The sequence below is a fragment of the Anomalospiza imberbis genome, chromosome 3 (genome assembly GCF_031753505.1).
Source record: "Anomalospiza imberbis isolate Cuckoo-Finch-1a 21T00152 chromosome 3, ASM3175350v1, whole genome shotgun sequence".
In the NCBI taxonomy this organism is placed as follows: Eukaryota; Metazoa; Chordata; class Aves; order Passeriformes; family Viduidae; genus Anomalospiza; species Anomalospiza imberbis.
In genome coordinates this window covers 85,141,928-85,165,683 of record NC_089683.1, presented here as the reverse complement: position 1 = coordinate 85,165,683, position 23,756 = coordinate 85,141,928, and the positions used below count along the sequence as shown (strand labels likewise).

At 41.5% G+C, this 23,756-nt stretch overlaps 1 protein-coding gene across 5 annotated transcripts in view; it reads right to left on the bottom strand.

Annotated features, from left to right (window-relative positions):
- The window catches only part of DAAM2 (dishevelled associated activator of morphogenesis 2), a 208,049-nt gene that overhangs the window by 6,720 nt on the left and 177,573 nt on the right, over positions 1 to 23,756 (bottom strand). For all 5 annotated transcript variants that reach the window (XM_068185504.1, XM_068185503.1, XM_068185507.1 and 2 more), the window contains 8 exons: positions 19,408 to 19,492; positions 17,790 to 17,896; positions 17,011 to 17,099; positions 16,087 to 16,255; positions 14,186 to 14,293; positions 12,948 to 13,008; positions 9,218 to 9,349; positions 793 to 963 (listed from right to left, as the gene is read on the bottom strand). In XM_068185504.1, coding sequence (XP_068041605.1) covers positions 793 to 963; positions 9,218 to 9,349; positions 12,948 to 13,008; positions 14,186 to 14,293; positions 16,087 to 16,255; positions 17,011 to 17,099; positions 17,790 to 17,896; positions 19,408 to 19,492 — 922 coding nt within the window. The remainder of the gene's footprint in view (positions 1 to 792; positions 964 to 9,217; positions 9,350 to 12,947; positions 13,009 to 14,185; positions 14,294 to 16,086; positions 16,256 to 17,010; positions 17,100 to 17,789; positions 17,897 to 19,407; positions 19,493 to 23,756) is intronic.

Below are 23,756 nucleotides of genomic sequence, written 5' to 3'. Positions count from 1 at the left end.
CTGCTGGCATCCTGGTGTTTTACCTCTCTCCTCTTCTGAAAGGCAAAACCACTGCTTTTGGCTCAGCAAACATTTAAATCAGTAACTCCTGGGAGCGTGGCCTGGGACCATGGCAGCAGCAAGGGCTAAGGCATCAGCAGGGGGGAAGGATGCGAGGGACTGCCAAGTTCTCAGGCAGCACAGAGACTGAGGTTAGAGGGGGAGGCTGGTTCACACGAACCCCTGGGGACACACACATCTGACTCCCAGCAGCAAAACCCACAGAAAACTCTCCTGCCATGTCAAGACCAGACAAGGCCCCAGTAATCAAGGCACTAAGGCTGGCCAGAGACAAATACTGCTGGTATGGGCTGCAGCAGGTACCAGGGCATTTGCTGTGTCACTGTGCACTGTCAGATGACAGGCACACAGCAGATGATGATGGAGTCTGACTGGAAGCTGACCAGCTTGGCAGGACTGAAGGAAATCTGGCTTCTTTGCTTGCTGCCCAAAAGCAGGATAGTCTGGCATGGGGTGGTGGAAACCCCATCCTGCAAAGTGCCAAGGCAAAAATGCCTTGGGCTGGATTTGGTATCTGAATCCAATAGAGGGTAATTTGGGAGTCAAACAGTACATCCTTGAGAGCTGACAAGACAGACAGCAGGGAAAATGTCATATGTGAGAACAGAATGATGCCAAAGAGAGGTGTCAGGGAGAAGAACATAAAACAGTGACAGGACGTGAGCACTGGAATTTCTCTCCAGGCATGAAAAGGTGAGAGAAAGAAACATCTTCCTGTGCTGAGATCCTCACCATGGCCTCCATGCGTGTCCTGCGCTCTTCCTCTTCTTTTTTCTTCCTCATATTCTCCAGATCTTGCTTGGCCTCTGCAAATGACTGTAAGAAAGTGTCGAAGATGCCAAAAAATTCATCTGGCTGTATCTTGCCCTCAGTCTCTCCAAAATGCTTGAGTGCCTTGGCATACTGTCAAGGGGGCAGAAAACACAAGAGCCATAATTAGGTAGGCAGTTTGGTGAAGACAGCAAAGATAGCCTATGAGTAACCACACCATGTAATTCAATACCCTCTGAGAATTCATGTGGCAAGAGTAGAAACTACCCCCAGCAACAGAAATGCTTCTCCTTAAGGCAGGTGCCTCGATCCCTGAAGAGTCTGCTCTTCTGGATATCCTTTGGGCAGCATGCAGCAGTAATGCTGGAGAGCACGAACTGTCCACTGACAAAAAAAGTGATCTTTAGTTCCTGAGAGCAATAGGGTAATTTCAGAGGATGACACTGTGGCCACATCTTGGCTGCAGCTGTAGGACAGCCAGGGCATGGAAGACAGTGAGCTAGCTGGGGAAACAAGTAGTTTTACTCCATTCTTTCCCCTTCCATCTTCCCTTCAAATCCACTTTTAAAATGCCTGTAGGTAAAAGTTTTTTACAATAAAGCTACAGTATGTCCTCTCAGAAACCTTCAGCCATGACATCCATCTCTTTGGAGTCCTCTGAGTCAGGGTGTTGCCTGGGAGAAAGGAGACTATAGACAGACAAGGCATGAAAGAGGGGCAAGGAAAGCAGCCAGGGCTCCTGGGAAGACTTAAAAGAGAGTGAATACATCACAAGTGGTTTTTATTTTAAAAGGCAAATGCTGAGGCTGCAGGACACATATGGAGGCAGCCAACTGGCAGGACTTCAGTCACAGGGCAGTCCTGATGGGGATATGGTAAATTCACAGTAACCCCTGGCTCTTGGACATCAGTCCTGCAGTAGTTGTAGTCTCTCCTTTGCACTCTCACACTCCCAAGCATGTTTCATTGCTCACCAAAACACACTCAAATGCAAGCACATATACAGCATGTATGCACACACAGTAAGTGCTGTGTAAGGACACGCATTCATTGCCCAGCTGCCCTCCCTCACACTCCTCCGTGCTGCAGCAGGCAGCCCCAGGAACACACTCCTGACAGGACTTGTGCCCTCATGCACAGCTTCTCTAGAATTCCCTTGTACTTTAGCACACAACCACAGAGCAACAGAGCATCCTTACAAACCTCAACATTTACCAAACCAGGCTATGGACTGCCATCAAGCTCTCTGATGCATGTATTCAGCCCATACTAACACAGCCCAATTTCCCTTTCCTTATGTGAGGTTCTTGCAGAATGGAAAAAACAGAAAGAACAGTTCAGGCTCTGATCCCAGCACAAAATGAGTTTGGAAGCAGGTCTTATAAAACCCTCTGGCCCTGTACCAGGTAAAGCATAAACAATATCTCCCAGTCAAGTGCAGGGGGAAGAAATCTCCAAAGAAAGCAACTTCCTTCTGGCACAGCCTGAGAGATTCAGCATCTCCCCTTCTCTGCTATCCCTGCCAGGCCCACAAAGCAGTTTGAAGCAATAGATTCTTTTTTCTTTCCTTAAAAAGGCTGCGTTCTCAGCCAGAAACAAACAAAGAAACCCAAAGAATCTTGGAAAATAAGTGTTGGAAGAAATGCAAATTGCTTTGAGCTACCAAACATGGCAGGAGTTGAAGGAAACACTACATAGAAACAGCAACAGATTACTTCTCTGTTTAACTCCTTTTCTCTGAAGCCTCTGAAAACATACTAGTGCGTACTAGTATGCACACCTACACCCTCTCCTCACCCCCTCTGTAATTTTATCTGTATATAATATACACATAGGCCTTTTGAATATTAGGGAAGTGCAGCAGTCTACAGTAACCCACAATGAACCAGCACCAGCTCTTTGGCAGAGAGAATACAGGCTGTAAATACCACAGAAGGAGATAAAGCATCTCCATATGCTCTATTTTCTTGTCCTGTGTGCTCCAGTGTGACAATTAGCCAGGGAGGCAGGGAAGTACCAGAGAAAGACTTCAGCATAGGCATTGCTACCACTGTTCGAACACTCAGAGCACCTGAAGCTCATTGCTCACAGGAGATGTGCTACCTGGAATCTCTTCCCACTTAATTTGTCATTAACTCCTGTAAAAATTGAAACAAAAGCATAAATTAAGAGCAGTGACTAGAGCTGCCAGCTAGAAGGAAGGCTTGTCCAACTGCTGCAAAGCCTGAAGTCAGGGGCAGTCCACAGGAGACGGCCATTGCACCTTGCAATGCACTGCCTCCATCCTGTGTTCCTCCTGTGCTCAGCAAAGGTGAGTGAGAGGGCACACAGAAATGAGCTGGTTGAGTCCATGAATGTTCACAGGGTTTTCCTAGTCATTTAAGGAAGCTGGAGGTTGAAAAGGCAGGGGTTCCTTGCCTGGGGCTCTTGGATCCTACACACATTGAAGCCTCCTTTAGAGGGTGGTGTTGTCTGCAAATGTTCTGCACGAGGCCTGTCACCCAGCTACTAGCACCAGCTAGTTCATGTCACAATGGCAAGAGGGGCTTTTGCCACTGCCTCCTCACTGCCACTCTGAAAAGGAACAGTGTTGCTGTGCTGGAAAGACTCAGCAGCCTGGGAGCCTTCCAGACACACACAAGAATCTAAGGTGTGGTCTCTAAGCAGCAGCAAGGAGGCTAAGAACAGCCTGTCTTTGGTGCTCTGTAACACAGGGCTTAGGTGGTCACAATCACTTACTGTAAAGCAGTGAAAGACAAAAAGCAAAAAAATCTGTGAGGTGGATGACCTAAAATAACTACAAAAGGAAAAATCTGGAGTTCGCTGAAATAAACATTCTCCTTCTCTCCCCTCTCTGGAAAAAAAGCTGACTGAGCAGAGGAAGGCGAGTCAGAAGATCCAGCTTCTGCTGCCAGCTCTGCCCATGATGTGGCTTGGGAATTCATGCCTCCTTTCTAAGCTTTGTGTTCTCCATTTATTACAGAACAGAAAGCGTCGGCCCACTAATCTGATACAGCAAATGGCAAAAAGCAGTTGTTCATATCTGTAGGGCACTGCACTAATGTAATGCACTATTGTAAAGAGACACATGCTGTCTTTTCACTGTTTAAACTAAAGCAGACCCCTCTGGCTTTATTACTTCTACTTCTCTGTAATTCTGGTTCTGCGACCACATGTGCTTTTCCAAAGCACCGGTCCTGGGATGAGGGGCAGTAAGCTGCTGCAGACAGCCTCCACAATGCTGTCACAAAGCCCAGGCTTCTACCTGCCCACAGTGGCTACAGTCACACCACCTGCCTCACTCAGGGCATTAAGAGGCAGAGTGGCATGGACCAAGGTGCTCTGGATGCCAGCCCTCTCTTTTGCTCCCTGTCACAGGATTTGTGTCACCATGTACAGACCACTTGACTGTTCCATGGACAGATGCCCTGCCAAACAACACCAGCTCTTGCGCACAGTTGAGAAATCTGTAGCTAAGTCCTCATGCATGAAAAATGCTTCCCAGAATTTTGCGATGTGCTCTAATATTGTGGAACAAGGGCTGAAACTTGCTTATTCCTCAAGTCATATGGGGACAGATGACAGGGGCAACAGCAAAATGGAAAACTGTGTTTCAGCAGGTTTTCCACTGTAACACAGAATGTTATATCCTTTTTCATTAAAAAATTCATTTCTGCACCATAAGGGCCCCCAAGCTCCATGACATAACAGGTCCACGAGCTCAGTGCCAGTTCTGCTTCCTCTGCCAAACTTTCCACTGAATTTATCCTTTTGCCAAAGCAAATCCTTTAGACAGTTGTTTATTTTAAAAAGCCATTTTAGCAAGGAGAGGGAAAGCAGGACAGCAGCACACACAAACTCTGCTATGCTTGCCAACGAAATGTTAAACAGTGGCAGAGGAACTCTGGAAGCGGCAGGAATGGGGGTCTATGAGGAGAAGGAAAAACAGCCATGATAAAAATTTCCTGCTGTCTGTGCTGTCTGCTGTTGTGGGAAGAGCCAATATGCAACTGTATTATACCATGTAGCCATGGAACATGAACTGTATTCCCCAGACAAGTACTCTTGAGTGTGCTCTTATGAAGACACCAATTTAGTACTGAGGCAGGTCAAATAAATGTCTTTTCTCTTTATGGGACAAATTCAGATCAGTTAATGGAAAGAGGCCTGCCAATTTCAGGCAGGGATGGGCCCAGCTCTTCTTGTGCCTAAATGCTCTCAAAGGATTCTCCCAGGAATTTAACAGTTACATCGTGCTACAGGTGCTTAAAACATTTCTCCTACATAAGATGCCATCTGCACTGCAGCATCTTAAGTTCTAAGTTACTGTATAACAGCTGTGTGATTTATTTACCAAATGGCTGGTGATGTCTCTTGTAGAATACCTCATCTTGACTTTCTCAGTCTCTGTCCTGATACATTCCTTATTAATTTCCCCCAGCATCTGACAGAAAACACCAGTCCCCAAAATGCACAACTGAGGGACACAGCCTGTAATTAGCACTTGAACTATAGCATTTCTTTGTGCTTCATAGCATTCTGCCATAAATGACTATTTTCATAAATGGTTTTCACTCAGCAAGCTTTCACTGCCTTTCTGTTCTTCAAAACAGTTACTGTAGGTGCTAAGTTTATTAAATGTATGTACAGATTCTGAACTCCTTTCTCCATCATGATAAACATCTTGCTTGAGAGGAACTGTCATCAGAATGACAGGAAATGGACACTTTTCCTACCCACCTTGCCCAGGCAGTAGTGTTCACAGTGTCTCTATAGAGAGGATTAAGTTTGACATTTAGCACAGGAATGGCAATATCTGACCAAGTAGACTTAGTACTCCTTACAAGATCCAAAGTGTCTTAAAAACAGGTTTGTTATAAACCAAGCACAAAGCAGAACAGTTCTGAGGAAGTCTAGTGATCTAAGTTCATACCTGTCAATATTTAAGTACATAGTAAAGATTAATATAGGAAATGTCACCTTTTTCAAGTAGAAAAATAAAATTCATATCATAGGAGGTTACTCTTCCTCTGCTTGGGCATTTTCATTGCTTTTCCACAGGAAACAGAGAAAAAAATTTCATTAATACAATTCAACCTCTTCTTTCTTATGTTAAAAAAAAATCAATTTTTCATCTGTTCAAACACATAAAAACTGATGAAGGATTCCAGGGCAGAGTTTCACTTTCTCTTGCCCCCACCTTCCAGTTTATGGGAAATGGCAGAAAACATTATCCCTTGATCTAATCTATATACTCCCTTATAAAGTGGTATTGAAAGCGAGAAAAACACAAAAAGAACAAGAACCAGCTGTGCTAGAAAGCCTGTTTAGAGAGTTGGTCTAAGTTTTCAATTAGTTCTTAACCAAGCCATCTGTTTACTGCATGAAGATAAGTACAGTTACAAGGCTTCCTCTGCAAACATGGATGCCTGCATCTGACAACCTGGCCCTTTAAATTTAAAATATCACTTCCTCCCCGTGGCCACTCACTTTGAATGGTTCTGTTTAAGCAAAATGGCCAAAAAGGTACTGCATGGGATTGTGAAAAATATTGTCTGCTGAGAAGGTCAGTACCACACCTTGGTAATGGATTGCTTCCATCACTAAATAAATTACTTTTGCTAATATTGAAAAGGTTTAAAAAAATATAAAAACTTCCCCAGTTTGAAAAGATAAGTTATATTGTTTTAAATCCCAGCTGATGAAACATGGCTCTGATTAACTCATGGTAATCAATTAGCCATATCTATATTTAGGATATCCAACTCCAGCTGTTAAAACTAGGGCTTCATTATTATTAATAAATCTGTGAGTCAGACCAGTTCTTCCTAGGCTCATTTGGATATTGTTCAAAGTCCTCCCTGCCCTACTACCTTTTTTGCTCAATTTTCTTTGCTTTGAGAAATCAAAAAAAGAACAGGATAATCAGATGTCTTGGTCCTTCTCTTCCTTTAATTGGCTAGTTCCATTATGTTTCCATGGTAAGAAAAAAACTTGTGATTCAAAAAGCACAGAGAGCCCACTGAGGTTGGAAGATGTTATAAGCTTTGCAAAGCACATCTGGTTTGCTGAAAATTTCCAGCTTTTTCCTTTTTTTTTTCCTTTTTTAAGAAAGAAAAGAGGAAAAAGAGGAAGAAGAGAGGGCCAAAATAATATGAAGCAAACATGAGAAATAGCTCAACACTAGTAAGGACAGACAGTTCCCTTACTGGAGTTCAAAAGCAGCTTTTTGCCAGTGGAAGAACCAAAGCCATAGGTTGAGCAAAAGCTGGAATGGTGTGTGTTCAAACATAGCAAGGGTGTGTGAGGAGAAGGTAGAGTAACATTTCCTAAGCATGTTATAGTCATTAAAATAAAACATCTCTTTATGTTGAGTGCTTTATGTTGGCTATGTCTAAAAAAGCGTGCAACAACTTCCAGACATACTGGTCTGTCTGCAGGGAGTTTCTCTGGTTATTTTTAGAGCAAAAGAATGGCATTTCTCCTGAAAGTGTCTGATCAAGGAAACTTACATTGCTGTGCTGGACATGTACCACTTGCTGGTTTTTAACCCCCAACTGAACTTATAAAGAATCTGCATTGGGTTTTTGTCCTGGTGTGCCAAAAAGAAAGGAGCACCACCATCTTTAACACCAAACCAAAAGTGCTCAGTCTAAGCCATGGACAGAGTTAATATCTTTCCAGAAATGTGCGCCTAACTATAATAATGAAGCTGAAAAACTTACCCAGTCATAATACAAAAGCCCCCAAACCATAGAAAACCAAGTTTTCCTCAGTAAATTTAGTGGGGTCACAGAATGTAAAGTTTTTTGGTTTTTTTTTTTTTGTGCTTAGAAAGCCAGTATGGTGTGAACATTATTATACTGGAAGTTGTTTGAATTTTCTCAAGCAACATGACAACAATGAAAAATGGAAGTGTTCAGGGCCAGGCTGGAGGGGGCTCTGAGCAACCCAGTCTAGTGGGAGGTGTCCCTGCCCATGGCTGGGGGGAGGAGGTTGGAACTAGATGATTTTTAAGGTCCCTTCCAATCCAAACCATTGTATGATACTATGAAAAAATTAGTCATTTTATTCTCCCCAGAATGTTTTTTTACAGCCTTAGTGGTGTTAGACTGCCTAGCTTTGCCCTCTGAGTGTTGCAATACCTACTGCCCCACTGGTGTTTGCCAGGGCAGCCCTCACTGATAGCTGGTGGCTTCTGTGTTTGCAGCTGCAAGTCACTATTACCAAGTTTATCTCCACAGTAAGGAAATGTTTCTGAATCACAAAATAACTCTACTGCAGAGGAACTGGACGAATGAGGAGTCTTACTGTCAAGATCCTCAGCCTATATTTTCAAAATCTAAGGCCTACTGATCTGACAGCACAGCTTTCATTAGTAATGCAAAAGGTCCTTTAACACTAAAAGGACTGATGCCAGAGGGGAAACAATTCAATCCAAAAGAAATAACACATTTGCTTCATATAGCCAAGCACTTTTAGCATGCCAGCCAACAAGGGCAGATTTGCCATTACATATCATTTACTTTAAAACTTGCACTTCTCTAAACATTTTCATATGCTTGTGACCTTTTCATATAAATGCTTCCTCATTCAGCTGAGAGACAAAGGGATTAGTGCCAGACTCCAGCCATCAGTAAAGAACAAGGACCTCCTCTAGGTGTACCAATCTGGTATTGGAGGTGCAGACAGTGAAAGGACAAAATGATTGCAGCAGCACTTGAAGAATAAATACACACATAGTTCTGGGTGTTTAAGAAGAACTCAAGAACTTCAGACAAATCACACATGTTTGGGATTTCTATATTTATACTGAAATACACCCAGTAACAGAGAAGTGGAAAAGATCAAGCATAGCCGGTGTAGCACTGTACCAGCCACTGAGAAGAAAATTAACTCTATCCCAGCTGAAACCAGGACACCAAACTACCAGGTACATTTTTAAAGGAAAGAGACAAAGCACAGATGTCCCCAGCTGAATGATCAGAGTGGAAGGCAATCAGAAGGAGAAGGTAACAAGATGTGAAGTCACCATCACCAACAAAGGACCTCTTTTTCAGCAATGCCTTTAAAGGCTTTCCCTTCCACACCGTGGCAAGGCGTGGTATCCTATTATGCATACTGCCCTTGCAATTCTATGCCACACAAAAACAATGTGGAGGAAGATTAGAAAGAAGTGGGTAAGAGTGTGATCCTTCTTTTATGCCTAAAATATGTTCTAAATGGATATAGACCACATTAAGAAAAAAAAAACTTAAGCCTAAACAATTTTCAGTGTCTATTACATTTTCACGGCACTCCCAGCACCTTAAATCACTGTTTCCATTTTAATTCAGGCTTTTGACTGAGCTGATGAAACTCCAATCACTTCAAAAGGAATTCTTACCTTGTCTCTAGCCTCGTTGAGAAGGTCTTCTAACTCTGAGAAGCTGAAACTGGCCACAGTGATGAAATCGCCCATCACAGGAACAAACCTGTCCCCTGATTCTCTCATGCGTCTCTTCTGATAATCCAGTTCCTGAAAGAGAAGTAAGAGATAGAGACAGGCAAGTGTCAAAGAATCCTCAGTGATGAGTAAGGGAGCAGGAAAGTCCATCTGTTTTACTCACTGCAGAGCATGCTCTGCTCCCACATTCATCCAGAGCTCTTAGATACCACATTCTCACTTAGTCAGAAGTTTCTAGGCAAGAGAGGGAAAGTCAAGGTGGGATGAAGGAAGGACCTGGTTACAGTTTCACTTACCCTCAAACAACAACCACTCCTAGGAAAGCCATCAACATTCTAAGTTTCTAAAGCAACTTTATAATTTAAGCATCAACTACATTAAATGAGGCATTTTTCCCCCTATGCAAAATGACAAATGATAAAGAGAATTGTGTAGCAAGTGACTTTAGGATTTTCAATAGTGAGTTTTGCTCCATTGTCTCTTCCCATGGTCAATCAAAATGCTGTATACTTGGGAAAATGTGCTCCAGATCTCCTCTTTATTTCTCTGAAAAGCACCAGGTGAACAGCAAAAAGGCATCAAATTGATTCTCCCACTGAAGGACAGGTAGACAGATGCCAGGTGCAACATTTGTTAGTACCCTGCTAAGCATTAGCCTGGACATCATAAAAGTGACAGAGTTATGAACTGGGGCTATTGTGCTAAGAAGAGTTATGGTAAAAGTAAAAAGAATACATAATACCATAGGAAACAATGATCTATTTGTCTGCTACTTACAAAAATAAAAAAATTGATTGCAAGATTCTTTCTTTCTGGCTCAAGTTTTTTAGTTTTAAGCCAAGATTACCCATAGCTATCTCTTCCCTTACTTTAGTCATCATGCTTGAAACATGGAGAGAACTACAGAGCTGCTGAAACTGACTAATTTATAGTGAGACTGGATGTCTCCCATGCCTGTGCTTGGCTTGTATGCTGTTGACAGTCTCATGGGGATAATGAAATTGTAATCTGGGCCTCATCTTTAGTCTCAGCTAAATAATCAGTGGGAATGATAAAGCCTGAATTTCTCTATAGGGAAAGCAGCATGGAGCAGCAGGTCAAGTTAGGATCTGACCCTCTGTTCCCTTTGGAAAAAAATACTTTTGTGCTGGCTGCAACTCTAGCTCCATGCATGTTGGGTGCTCTCTGTTACTGGTTGTCAAAATAGTAGTTCACAGAGCCAAATGGGTAGGTTTACAAGCACCTATGGGTAGGTTTTAAGCTGAGAAACATCTTGGGATTTGCTCCACACAGTGCTGCTGAATGCCAAGAATTACTTTGTCTATCAACAACCTAAAATCTTACAAGATATATCTTTTGGTCTGGTGTGAATTGGAAAGAGAATGTAACCACGACAAGGAAAGGCCACAAAGGAGAAAAGGGGCAGAAAAGGCAATGAGGAGGTGGCTAGAGAAAGCACACAATAAAGAAGTGCTACTTCACCTGCTTTGCATTACATCCTCTTCCCCACTGGTTTTCCTAACATATCACAAGGGACAGTCCTGGAAGCATTGTTCAGTACATGACTTTGCAGTAAATTTTGTCTATTTTACAATCACTTTGAAATGAACCTTACAAATACAAGAAAGTTCACTTCAAATGCTTCTAAGAATTATGCCTTTTTTTTTCAGCCACTCTCTTCCATTCTAATTTTGAAGCTTATTTTAGCTGAAAGTTGCTCCATTCTCTCCTTCCCCCTTTCTCTAGCAGGTGAATATAACAATTCTGTCATCTTACTCTCTGTTGAAAGCTATGGCATTTGAGACTGTTACTTGAAAGCAGTGTTTTTCATAGTAAAATCAAGATTAGGTGGTCTGCTCTTCAATTTCAAATTCAGTTCTTCCCTTCAGAATAATTATCTCAAAATGCAAGAAAACTTTAAACCCGCACAAGCAACCAGTATGACTATGTAATAGTGACACAGAATAATAAATTCCTCTGAATCTTCTAGAAATGGTCTCTACTAATCATAGTAGCACAACAGAAGCTGGAACTGGCCCCGTTGGGCTGGGCTGCTGGTTCTCTAGAGGGATTAAATGATTCAGCCATGGTAGTAATTTCTCAAGTGGTGGTTATGATCTTCTTGCTGAGTGAGAGAAGGGCTCTGCTGACAAATTTCCCTTCCATTACTTATCTGTCCTTCTGGAAGCATCCTACAAAGGCAAAAGCTGCATGAATGACTTGAAAATGAATGCATCTTATTTTTACATAGAAGTGAGCTGCAAATCCAAGAAGCCAAATAGTTCATAGTACCTTTAAGAACATCTGACTGTGAAACTATTTTTAGCTTTCTATTCTTAAGGGGCCTTGTAGAAACACCAGTCACTGGAGCCAAAGCTGTGGTGAGAACACACTGGAATAGAATCAAGAATCACACTTTCCCTCCTCCCACTTCCACCTGACAGTGATCTTCTATTGTTGCTATAATGCTGCTTTTTACATGCCAGAAAAACACTAACTGAGCAAGCAGACTGGGAGGTGCTGGCAGCCTCAGAAGAAAAATACCATGGCAGGAAGAAGACTGAGGCAGGAAGATGGTGATTGTATGGGAAAGAGAGGTTGCCCATGGAACCCATGTACAGAAAAGAGAAGAAAAATCCACTGTCAAGGCAAAAGGACAAATAATCTGATGAAATAAAGCAAAACAGAATTAGCTACTCACATTTCGAAGAGGGGGAATTGTCTGTCCCAGCCAAAAACTGGGCCTCTCTTCATGTAATGAACTCCCATGTTAGCCTTCCCTTTACAGGTGCTTTTAATTCCCAAACACTATACTCCATATATGGAGCAGTATTTCTTCTCATTGCTGCATTCTCCCTTACCCCAACAATCCAGAAATAAGGCTGGGAAAGTTTGTTTGTTTGTTTTTTTTTTTCTACAAGAGGACCACTGGTTAATTACACTATGAACTGCTGGCAACAGCCAGACAGCCTGGGGGCCGTTGACAGGACAAAGAAACCTTCCTTTATCACAGAGGCAAGAGCAAATTCAGGTCATGTGAAAGAAAAATTAACTCATCACTGTCTTGTCTCATAGTGAATGAGAAGGACTGGAGGGTCCTGTGTTAGTCCCTTGTAAATAGGTAATCCTTGCAGAGAAATCACCCAATGCAATTTCCAACAACTAGCTTTCATTAGTAGCAGGATAAATTCCACTGTTGTTGCTTTGCTTGCCAGCTCTACTGCTTCCTCTTTAACTAGTTTCTGTCCTTCCCTTTGCCTTCCCAAAGAGTGCTTAGGATAGAGGATAGGGTTGCATATAACAGAGCACCACCTGCTTACTACTACTCCAAGAGCCATGTGAAACACTTGCTCAGCAGCCATCCATCCCTCAGTAAGAAAGAGCATGAATTTTATTTCTTCTTTCAGTCCAAGCCATTTTTCAAACTGTCCTTTTACTTTCCTGGTTGAGATCAAACAAGCTTTTCATTAGCCTTAACTCTGCTAAGATCATCAGCAGGAGCTCCACATGAGAAGCTTTTATTTGTTTTTTCTTGGTTAATGCATTCTGGAATGGAATGGAAAGGAATGAAAAAAGAAAGCCCACTTTATCTTACCATAAAATATATAGTGCCCCTGATTCTGAGAGAGATATTGTAAGCGTGGCACTTTGGAAACTTTCAGATACTTACAGTTTCAACAGCTTTCAATCCAGTCTTTATGTTGTTGACTTCCTTCTCCAGCTCTACTAGGCTGCACAGGAGACAGAGCAGATAAAACAAAAAGAGCAGTGTTACACGGGGGTACAGGAACTGTGCAGCAGCACAGACCACTGGCCCATCACGTCTGGTATCCTCCCTCTGGCACCAGCCATGCCAGATGACTCAAAACGAGGGGAAGGGAATCTGTTGATGCTCTGTGCTACTATTTGTATGTAAGATGTAAGATGAGGCCAACCCTGCTTGCCTGTGGTCACTCTGAAGACTGGGATTTTCCTGTGAAGGAAAGGGGAGGTTGCCTTCAGAACATCTGCCCTGCAAGCTGTTCCTGACCCTACAATCAGGAGCATACGCCCCATGGCCAGCTCACAGTGATCAGCTGACACACAAGCAAGGAGCACAGCTTTAGCACACACATCACTGCAGACTCAGATTATCTCTGCATATGATTCTTACATCACATAACTACTAAATCCTATTAGCTGTACATTTATGTGTGATTTTTTTTTCTCCCTCACAGTTCAAACATTGTTTTTTCCATCTGCACTTCTACCATATGGTAGTCTGGGCCAGTTTACACTGTAACTGAGCATATAAACATACTGTTAATGTTCATACATGCTTCCCTAGACACAAATGTTACACTGAATGTTTGCTCATCATATATAAATGTGTAATTTCTGGGTAAATATTATGCATAATATTTTTTGAGCAGTGCTTTGAAAAGAGAAAAAAACAGTTTGTATTTTGGGGGATAGCTTCTGTATTAATTTTTCTCAAACACTTCCAGAAGTGGACCATTGACTTTTTTGCAGAAAGTATGATGCTTTCCATATTTCTGTGCAAGACTGATATGTACAAAAGTTTGAACAATCTTCCTGAAAAAGATTTACTGTAGCCTCTCTGCCTAATTGACCCTATCTTAGAAACAAACCTGCAATTACCCAGAAAAAATAGCACACTTAGATGAACAACCATAGAATAGGGTGAGTGAATCACAAACAACAGCCAGCCTAGTTAGAATGTCTGATTCAGAAATAAAGTAAATATAGGAATATCTGTTATCTACAATTCAGTTATCTACAACAAAGGCATTACAACTGTAAGTCTGGCCATGTGTTTAGAAGACAGAAATGAAAAAAATTATGATAACTAAGTTAACAAAAATTGCTGGAAACTCCAGCTCTGAGAAGTAATAGCACTGGACTTACTTGACTTTTGCTGCTTCTGGAAGATGCTGCAACTCAGACTGGATATCTAGGATATCTGGATAATTCTTTTCAAAGATCATAATTAGGTAGTGCAAGAATGTAATGTTCCTAAAGAAAACAAAATAAAAACAAGAGGTAGACATGAGAAGGAAGATGGTCACGAGAAGGAAAGGATGGTGAAAGGATTGTGACAAATCAGTGAAAAATATTTGGGTAGGAAATGTGTTTGTTTGAACAAAATAAACAATGTATCAGCAGTTAGCAGCTGTGCTGCTGAAAGAAAAGTGCAAAAGATTGAAATATATTAGTCCTTTATGAACCATCCTTCCTAAAACCTCAAGCAATATAATGTGTCCTAATTTATTCTGAGAACACCAGCATGCTTCCATCCTTGTGTGTAGATGGTGTAATAGAAAATTGCATAACACAGTATAATACTTGTCACCAGATACTTACAGAGAATAAATAACTAATAGTACTAAAGGGACATTAACTTTTAAGGGAGAAGCAAGCTGTCCTCAGAGGCAATGTGGGAAAAAAACCCGAGTTGACTAAGAAGAGAAAAAAGTTCTTGAAGATTGGAAAAGCTGCAAAGAAAACTACTGCAGTAATGAAACAGCTGAGCTTATGTGTAGTGGTCAGGCTCACTAACACAAAACAAATGGCAGCCCAAGTAGGAGCAGATAGAATTGAGAGGTATGAAGGATGCAGGAGAGGGTTTAGGGAAATTCGTAAAGTAAACAAGGAATTCTGCATGTAAAGAGAACAGACAGCCATAACAGCTACTTTAGGTGGGTGTTATGTGGTTAACCGACAGAGAAGATAGAAGATGGCTGCTGCTTCACTCAGACTGGAGCCTGGGAGCTGGGAACTAGTGAGGGAACAGAATCTGAAAAGGGCATCTAATATATAGAAAAATTAAGCCAAGGTACATTAAGGCAAAAATGAGTTCAACATTAGCTATACAACTGTTAGCCTTGTAATACAGAAAAGGACATTTTGGTAGTCAGAACAGCACTCTGTTAGTTCAAACTCTATTAAGTATGAATGAATTTCTTATGATATTTTACTGCCATCATTCATTCTGTCACAGCCTGAAGTAATTTAACCACAACTATGGTCTCAGCAGGTCTTAAAATTCAAGGAAGGTGCAGGCTACTAAGAACCTGCAAGGTTCTTACTCCAAGGAGTTTCCTTTCTCCAAGGAAAACCTTAGTACTGCTGGAGTCCAAAAGTCATATTCTCTGCCCAGTCTCAGCTGGATTAATTTCCAGAACCAGTATGGGGATACGGGGCAAAACATAGAGTGACTATAAAGACCTGCAGTCTGTGGCAATGAACAGTAAGCTCCACATTCCCAAACCAGCTGTTTTCCTTATCTGCCCTAGATACAACCAGGATCAGTCTCTCTTAGTTATGCTTTGTGGTTTCATTAGTGGTGTACATAGAGAAAACATTTGTGACAGTCCTGCATCAGAAACATTCACCATGTTTCACAGGCGACATAAAATTGTGTTCAGATTTTTTTTTTTTTTTTTTTTTTGCAAAACCATGGCCATAAAACTTAGGTAGAAAGAGAAAATTCCATAGAAATCATTCTCCTCCCCAAACTTATTTCAGTTTTTGTGAAATATATTTTGTCATCTATGCATAAGGTTGCAGAAATGCAATCCAACATCAGATGTGCATTATCCAGAGAAACAGCAGAATTCGGTTGCTGTGTTAATAGCTGGTCTTAATTCCTGCAGAATCTTTAAGAGTGAAAAGCATTACTTAAATGCCAAATAAGACATGATTTTCAATTGTCTACAGAGCAAAAACCAAACAAAAACCCTTTTTCAGTACTATGCTAAGAGATGCAGCAGCATGGTAACCAACGTATTTATGGCCTTTTACCCCACCTGTCTATGCTGGATTTGGTGTCCGCAATTTTGTTCAGGCTGGAGACTTTGAAGCCATAAGCGCTTCCCCTTTGGCCCTTGTTCATGTAATTCCCAAAGGCAAGAACTACTTCCAAGAGTTGCCTCAAACACTTGCTTCGGATGAGTTCTTTGGATGCCAGAAGAATGGCTTGAAGAGAGGAAAAAAGAAGAACAAGTTATTGCACAGTGGCTGTTTTTAACATGCTTGGGCCATAATTTGAAATACCCTGAATAGCATTTGCACAACTGCTGCAACACTGTCTGTGTACTGTCCTTCCTGCACCCACACACCCCCAGAATGGGGACAACTGGAAGGAAAATGCACTACATTGAACTTTTAGGAAGCTCCTCTGAACATAGGACCAAGGCTGTTCTTCTGTTACCGCACACTCTAAAAGCATAGCCAGTGAGAACAGAGGGAAGGCTAGAGCTCTTCTGAAAATGTAGACTAGAATACACTCACTTCTTCTCTGCAATAACCATGGACATGGTACAGAAACCATAGACCTCCCCTGTTTCTAGGTTACACATTCTCAGAGCATCAGTGCCCTGAAGTATGAGTATCAGTGCCATTTCAAGAGGAAGGTGCAAGGACGAGGGTGAGAAGGGAAGGCTGACCTGCACAGAAAGGCCATGAAAGTTTTTGGCAGCTCAGCACAGCCAGATAGCACGCTGTCATATTTGTCAGGTCATATATCCAGTGTAGCAATCATGGAATAGACTTTATAAAGTCAATGGGTGAAAGAAGAGTGTCAGAACCAATTTCTTAGAATATGTCATTCCTTGGGCTCACTGGCTCTACAAATATAGCATGCATGTAACAGCACCTCCTTTGAAGACAAGCCTCTCTTGACCTTCCCTACCCCTCTGCCCAACTCTTAGCAAAATCTTTATTAACCATACCTTCCACTTTTGGTTTTGCTTCTGCCAGCCTCTCTGGAAACTTCTTCTTAAAGAATAATGCTTGCAGCCGCTGCTGATAGTGGTCAATCCTGCATGAAGGGCAGAGGAAAACCAACACTGAACTGGAACTCTTGAAGCCCAGGGTCAGTATGCTCCCCACATAATCTAATGGTTGGATGTTCAGTACCATGAAGCCAAGGCATGGGTTTATGGACATAGTTCAAACCTTGTTATGAAAATGGTGGACCTCAAGTCATGTTTTGCTCTCAAGTGAAAAGGAGTTGGAAGAATTTCCACTATATTCAAAATATAAGAGTCATGGGACATGCCAGCTACACCTCCATTAGCAGAACAAAATGTTAATCCTCATCAGGTGTGTAGCAAAGCTGGAACAAGAAAGAGGGTGAGAGGATGAGGAGATAGCTTAACAGAAAAAGGGATCTATATGAAATCTTGACCCCATCTTGACCCCTGGCTACACTACATCTGAGACTTGTATATACATTCCTTTTTGTGAACAAATTTAGGCAGAGGAAGCAGATTTCTGCTTGTTGTCAAGGCACAGGCCCTTATGCACAGAGAGTGCTTCTTGTCAATAAAGTTTGTGTCATGAATGGAAATATTTGTAACATTCACAGGCTTCTGGCAAACACAGGGTATAAATGCTGGCCCATAATCTTGCACATTCCCTTGCAGTGCCAGATGATCCATTTTCAGTAACAATTACAGCTGCTTCCAAGAAATCCTGCATGCACTCTCCCATAATGTATCAAACAGACCTGCTCATTTCAAAGAGGAAACGATCTGCCCGGGCCATGCGCTCGATTTCGTGTTTGTGCTCCTCCAACAGGTCAGTATCGCTCTTTTCAGGAATGAACTTCAGTAGCTAGAGTGAGAGACACAAACCAAACACTGAGATGTGGGATCCAAGGAAAATGAGAGGGGGACAGAGGAGCACAAACAAACCCTGGTGGAGAGAGAGCCCTCAGATTTCTCTGCTACCACTGGGAAGCATTGCATTGACTCAGCCATGTGACCATAACTTCAAAAAAGTGCAGCTGTGTCTACAAAACTGACCTCTTCTAAACCTTTGTTTGCTGTTCTGTCTTTATCCTCCACTGACCCCATTAAGATTAATTTTTAATTCTATGGGGAATTTCCCATTTCAAAATCCTAAAGGCCAAGTGCTACTTGCAACTTACCCAAGGGGAAGTACAGAGAAAAGTTGATTCCCACAGCACTACTTGGAGTTTAGATTGGTGCAAATAAGAGCAGGATGTGTCCCAAACAGAGTGAAGTACCCATCATACCCAGAGTACACACAAAGCCTCATCTATGTCTCTTGGGTATGCCCTACACTGCTGAAACAATAAACAATAATCAAACAACTGGATGTGCATCTGACACTGGCTGCTATTCATATGCTGACCTTAAAAACTCATACTTGGACAGATTTTTGACAGAACTGGTGGTAGTTGTGCTTTAGTATGGTTATAAATACTGCCCTGCACACAGCCTCAGCTCATACCCACAAAATCCGCTCACAAGGCATATGAAGCACTCTGCCTTTTGCCACTTGCTAATACTTTATTGCACTCTGCAAATGTGTGATATTCAAAGGTGTGGAGCATCAGAAGCTTGCAGTGACTTCTGGAGCAGCTGTGGTCATTCAGATAATATGACAAGTAGGCTATAAATTTACAAAATGGAAAAGCATTTTGTGCATGATTAAACACTGTGAGTGCCCAGAAAGAAGGAATCACATTTATTAGACAGTTCATAATTAAAATGTTTTGCACACTTCTAAGGAACTTTATCACATGTCTCTTTGGTAAAAGCATCATCTGTCACCTTCTATAAATGAAAATTGGGCAATGGTGGTGTAATTGTGGGATTTTTTTTCCTCACAAGTTATACAGTAAACCAGGTGCTGGGGATGGAAGTCCCTGGCTCCCCTTCTAATGTTCCTGTGAGCTCCCTCCTAGTCCTGGCTCTAACCATTGTCCTATGTGGTCTGGTTCCTGGCACTTCCCGATAGAAAATGCAGGTAAAGAAGGGAGATGAATAAAAAGAAAAGAAAAAACAGCAGCAATAAATAATCAGCAGGAAAAAGTAGAGATGGGAAAAATTATGGAAAAGAGAGGACATAAAAATAAACCTCATACCACCTGTAATCATGCAAAATTTGCACCAGGAAGAGAAACAGTTACACTACAGAGGTATACCCAACAACACTGGGAAAAATACTTTTCTCATGCTCTCATGTGCAGCTCCACTGACATGACAGGGCCAAGTTCTCATTTGCAGAAAAACCAGCAGTGCCACTACATACATCCACTTAAGAAAAGGCAGTGTAGGACCTAAAAATAAGTTGTACCTGACTTTAATATTTCTCACCTGCTCAAGCATATCTTTCGCTAGGTCTTCTTGTTCATCCATCTTCAAGACAGCTTGTCTGATTTCTTCATTAGACAGCTTCAACCTTTCAAAAGTATCAACATTGAGCCATTAGTGCAAAGCTTAAGTGACTCTGACAATTCAGAAAGTAGGAAGCCTGAAACGCTGCAAACAGGCATGAAACAACCACAGTAAGCTCTGCTGTGAAGTTGCTATTCTAGAATATTCAGTAAGAAGAATCAATCAGCTCTAAAGACAGGGGTTTTATGAATAATATATTTTTATCCTCTTCAGTTAATCAAATGCATATCAAAAATCAGATGGTGATTGATAACAATAAAGTCCTCCTAGATCAAAAGTACTTCCAAGTTCCCCCATACCAGATACCACCTTCATTAAGTTCTTTTGCTATAGTAAAACCATTCATGCCCATGTGATTTCTGACTGTGAGCTCATGTAACACCCTGACTTGTGACTATTAAAGCATCTCCCAGAGTAACAAATAAGGGGACTGAAAACTCCCTTACTGAGAAAGGGTTTTCTTGCAAGAAAACTGCTTGTGCTAGGAAATGTCACTCTGTCAGCAATGACAGATGACAAGGGAACAGACAGCATCTGCATATCTATGTTTCATATTGTGATACAAGCTCTGAAAACAACAGCTTTTTAATGCTATCTGAGGTACTAAGATTACACTCTCCTTACCACCTACTCCTGTCAATCTGTGTACAATGAGTAGGAGTCATCAGCTACAACTGAACACAGAATCAATACAGAAAAGAAGCCTCAAGGTCTACACTCAAAATCCAGGACAGATTAGGAGTAATCAAAATTTGTCATTACCAAGATGTTGCCTGATGGATAGATACCTGAAATGAACTTGGTGGTTCTCAGGATAGATGTCAACAAAGAAATGCACCAACTCCAACCCATAATACTCAGTCATTTCAGGAGAGTAGGGAATACTGAAGTGAACCATAAAGGAAAAGCTATCCACAAGAAAATCTCAGTTTTGGGACTGAAACAGAGTGTAAAAGAAATACTTGAAGAGTGAAGTTTACAGTCTCCATGGACCTTCTACTATCAATATAATTAATTAACAGTAGAAACAGAAAATGCAAATATAAATAAGAGGCTGATGCACGAAGCAAAATGTTTTAGTCTTCAGTACTAAGAAGTCCCATGTTGAAATTTCATATTGCCATTGGGATTTGGAAAGAATCATATTTTTGGAAAACTATGGTAAAAGCAAAAGAAAAAGCTTTATTTTTACAGACAGGAAATGTTAATAAATATAAGAAACTAAAATATTTTAATATTGCCCAATATAACCAACAGCTAGAAACTAAAATGTGAATCAATAGACATTTGAGATCTTCTAAGTATTACATCTCTGAACTAACTGCTAATTGAATTGTGTTCCAAGTTGGTTATCATGTCATCTTTCCACACGGAGGGAAAACTGATACCAGATAAGCAAGATAAAGTACTGAATTTCCAGAAAAGCTTCATAACTGGGCCATGCTCAGATGAGATATAAGGATTAAGAGTTTTACAATTAAAAGGTTGGAAACTTTTCACTTCAGGTCATTAGTTTGACACTGGATGAAAACAGCAAACTTCAGTACATGAAGTTCTCCATAAAGCTCTACAGCCTCAATCAGAAAATGGAAGAGTTACTTTTGGCTTAAATAGTGAATTGTAAAGTCCATGGCTATGTGACTGATGTGTCTATGTGAACTGATCAAACACTATGAGCAGAGAAGGGCTGAAACTGGTGGCTGTGGGCCTGGTCCCTAGGAGACACATACACACATGACCAAACATATAGTGCCTGAAATTTTTAAAGTGCTACATTTTGTTAATTATTTTTTTTTTCAGAGAGCACCTTTGCATTTTCCAGAATCTGTGGTCTGCAGATTAGGCTTAATTTGTAACACAGGCACACGGTCTGTGAGAAGGAATGAAATAAAGCAGCCCATTAACAACAGGGTGGAGGGGTTTTGTTGCTACTTTCACAGAGTTTACAAAGAATGAGGGTGTATTTTCGATGCAAATAACTGGAGCAATTACTCACTGATCACCTATTACACAGTGGAAGTACCTCTGTGTGTGTTTGGGGATGCAGTAAACAGGACCAAATAAACAGGTTTGAGGTACATCAACACAACGGTGTTGCATATATTACCACTGATCTTACTGTTCTGTCCAGGAGCCCAAGGTTTCCAAGGATTCTGTGTGCTGCCATTCATCAGCATTAAATACATTTGAAAACATCTTCTGTTCAAAAATAATTGAGAGCCCCAAGGACAGAGAGTTATACAGACACTTTGATTTCTTGGATGATTCTGTGCCCACCAGCCATCAGCAGAAAAACATCTGGTTTGCATGGTTTAGCCCACAGTAGAGAAAAGCAGAAAGCTTGCCAGTTCCCTGCCGAGAAGCAGTTTAACTTGGTCACTTACAGGACTGCAACGGTGTCATGGTGCCTGCAGGTGTGCATCCTAGATTATTACCAATCTAATTACTAGTACCGAAGGATTTACAGCAGAACAATCTGACTCTTCCAAAATGGGCTTGTTCTTCTGGGACAGGATGCCTTTCAAAAACAACAATGACACAAAACACAGACCTTCCCATTTACAAACTGAATAACCAGCCAAATAATTGTTAATCAAGTGTTGATTCTTGTATTTTCAAAACTCATGCCCAGCCATGTAGCAGATCTTAAAGATGGCCAGCAGTAATGTGAAACAGATGTGCTGCTTTTAAACAGAAGCAGGTGAACTGATTAAAGAAGAACATAAAGCAGATGGGTAAAATCTTTCCATTTAAAACTGAAAAGAGGCATCCCACAGAGCCTAAAACTCATATGAAACTCAGCAAAATTAAAGTGGAATTATGGCCCAAAAATTTATACTGCAGAAATTACATTTTAGTATCTATTGGAAAGCTGCAATGACTTTCTTACAAGCTTTGCAGATCCAGGCACTCTTCCTCCAGCTGCTGGAGGTAACTCAATTTGGAACAGCATACAATTCAAGCTGTAGTCCCTCTGCCTTACACTTCTTGCAATCATGTATCCTGGAATCACGACCCAGGAACTAAATGTGACCAGAACAAAATACAGTGCCCCTTTCCTCAGCTACAGCACATTCATTCATAGCACAGATACTGCCTGTTTTTTTCAACAGGAGCCTGATACTAGCCAGATGAGGAAGGAAAAGGATCTTTACCCAGAATACTCCCTCCTTCTTCCCTCACCCATACATCTGGTAGCAGTATATGGAAGTCCAACCGCTTGAGTCATCTTCAAGCAATGTTAAAGCTCAACAAGTACCAAATAACTTCTGATTTGGTACTTAGCCTGCCTCCCTCTATCCCCTCCAGTGTCATGAATAATCTCTATTGACTCTGCAGAGTAATTCATCACTAATCTCCCTAGGACACCTTGACTGATTTAACACCAGCTTCACTTGCAGACATCAAGTGGTTTATTGTTTCATCCTCTTGGAGAACGCTGGCAGCCTAACTCAGAACATGCCTGGGAGACATGTTGCAGTTTTACATCAGCTTCCCTTACAGACACCCAGTGCTCACTCATTTTTTCTCCTTAAATATACCCATTGATTCAACTCACAGTAACCTCCCCCCTCTGTTTCTCCCTCCCATGAATCAATGCAAAATGCTTGTCACTCATTAACCATCCCCCCCTCCAAGGAAAAAGTGAGTTACATCATGGGCTTTTTCCTTGGATCTTTCCTAGCTTTTGAGAAGGAAGCATACTTTCCCACTAACAGAGAAATGGAGTTTTGTTGCAGCTATGTTAAGTTCCCATACCATAGCGATCACAGATCCCCTGTTCCTTTTACCTTGGAGAAGAGGACTGATTATCATGTATCAAGGACATTTTATACCTCCTACTGAATTACAGTGCTCCCAACAGAGGCCACTAGTAGTAGCTGTGACAGTGACAGACACTGATTGATACTTAGCTATGTCCTAAGGCCAGTTTGCACAGCTCACCCAAATCTTAGCTTTTAGTGACTGCAGAATACTCCATCTCCACAAAGTCATTTCCCACAGGCTACTAGTTAATTCACTCTCGAACTTTGTGAATGAGACACAAGCCTTCTCTAAGTCCTGAGCTCTCCTAAGGCTCTGTACAGCTCCCAAACTGCAGGCTTTTCAATATCTACATTTTGGGAATACTAATTGTCACTAACCCCATAAAGGCCTCCTCTCAGAAGCAGCATTCAGGAGGCAGGCTGGTCTAACTGCATATTCAGCCAGAAGACAGAAAGATGCAGCCACTCTTTCCACATCCACTTATCTCAGTTGCCCACTCA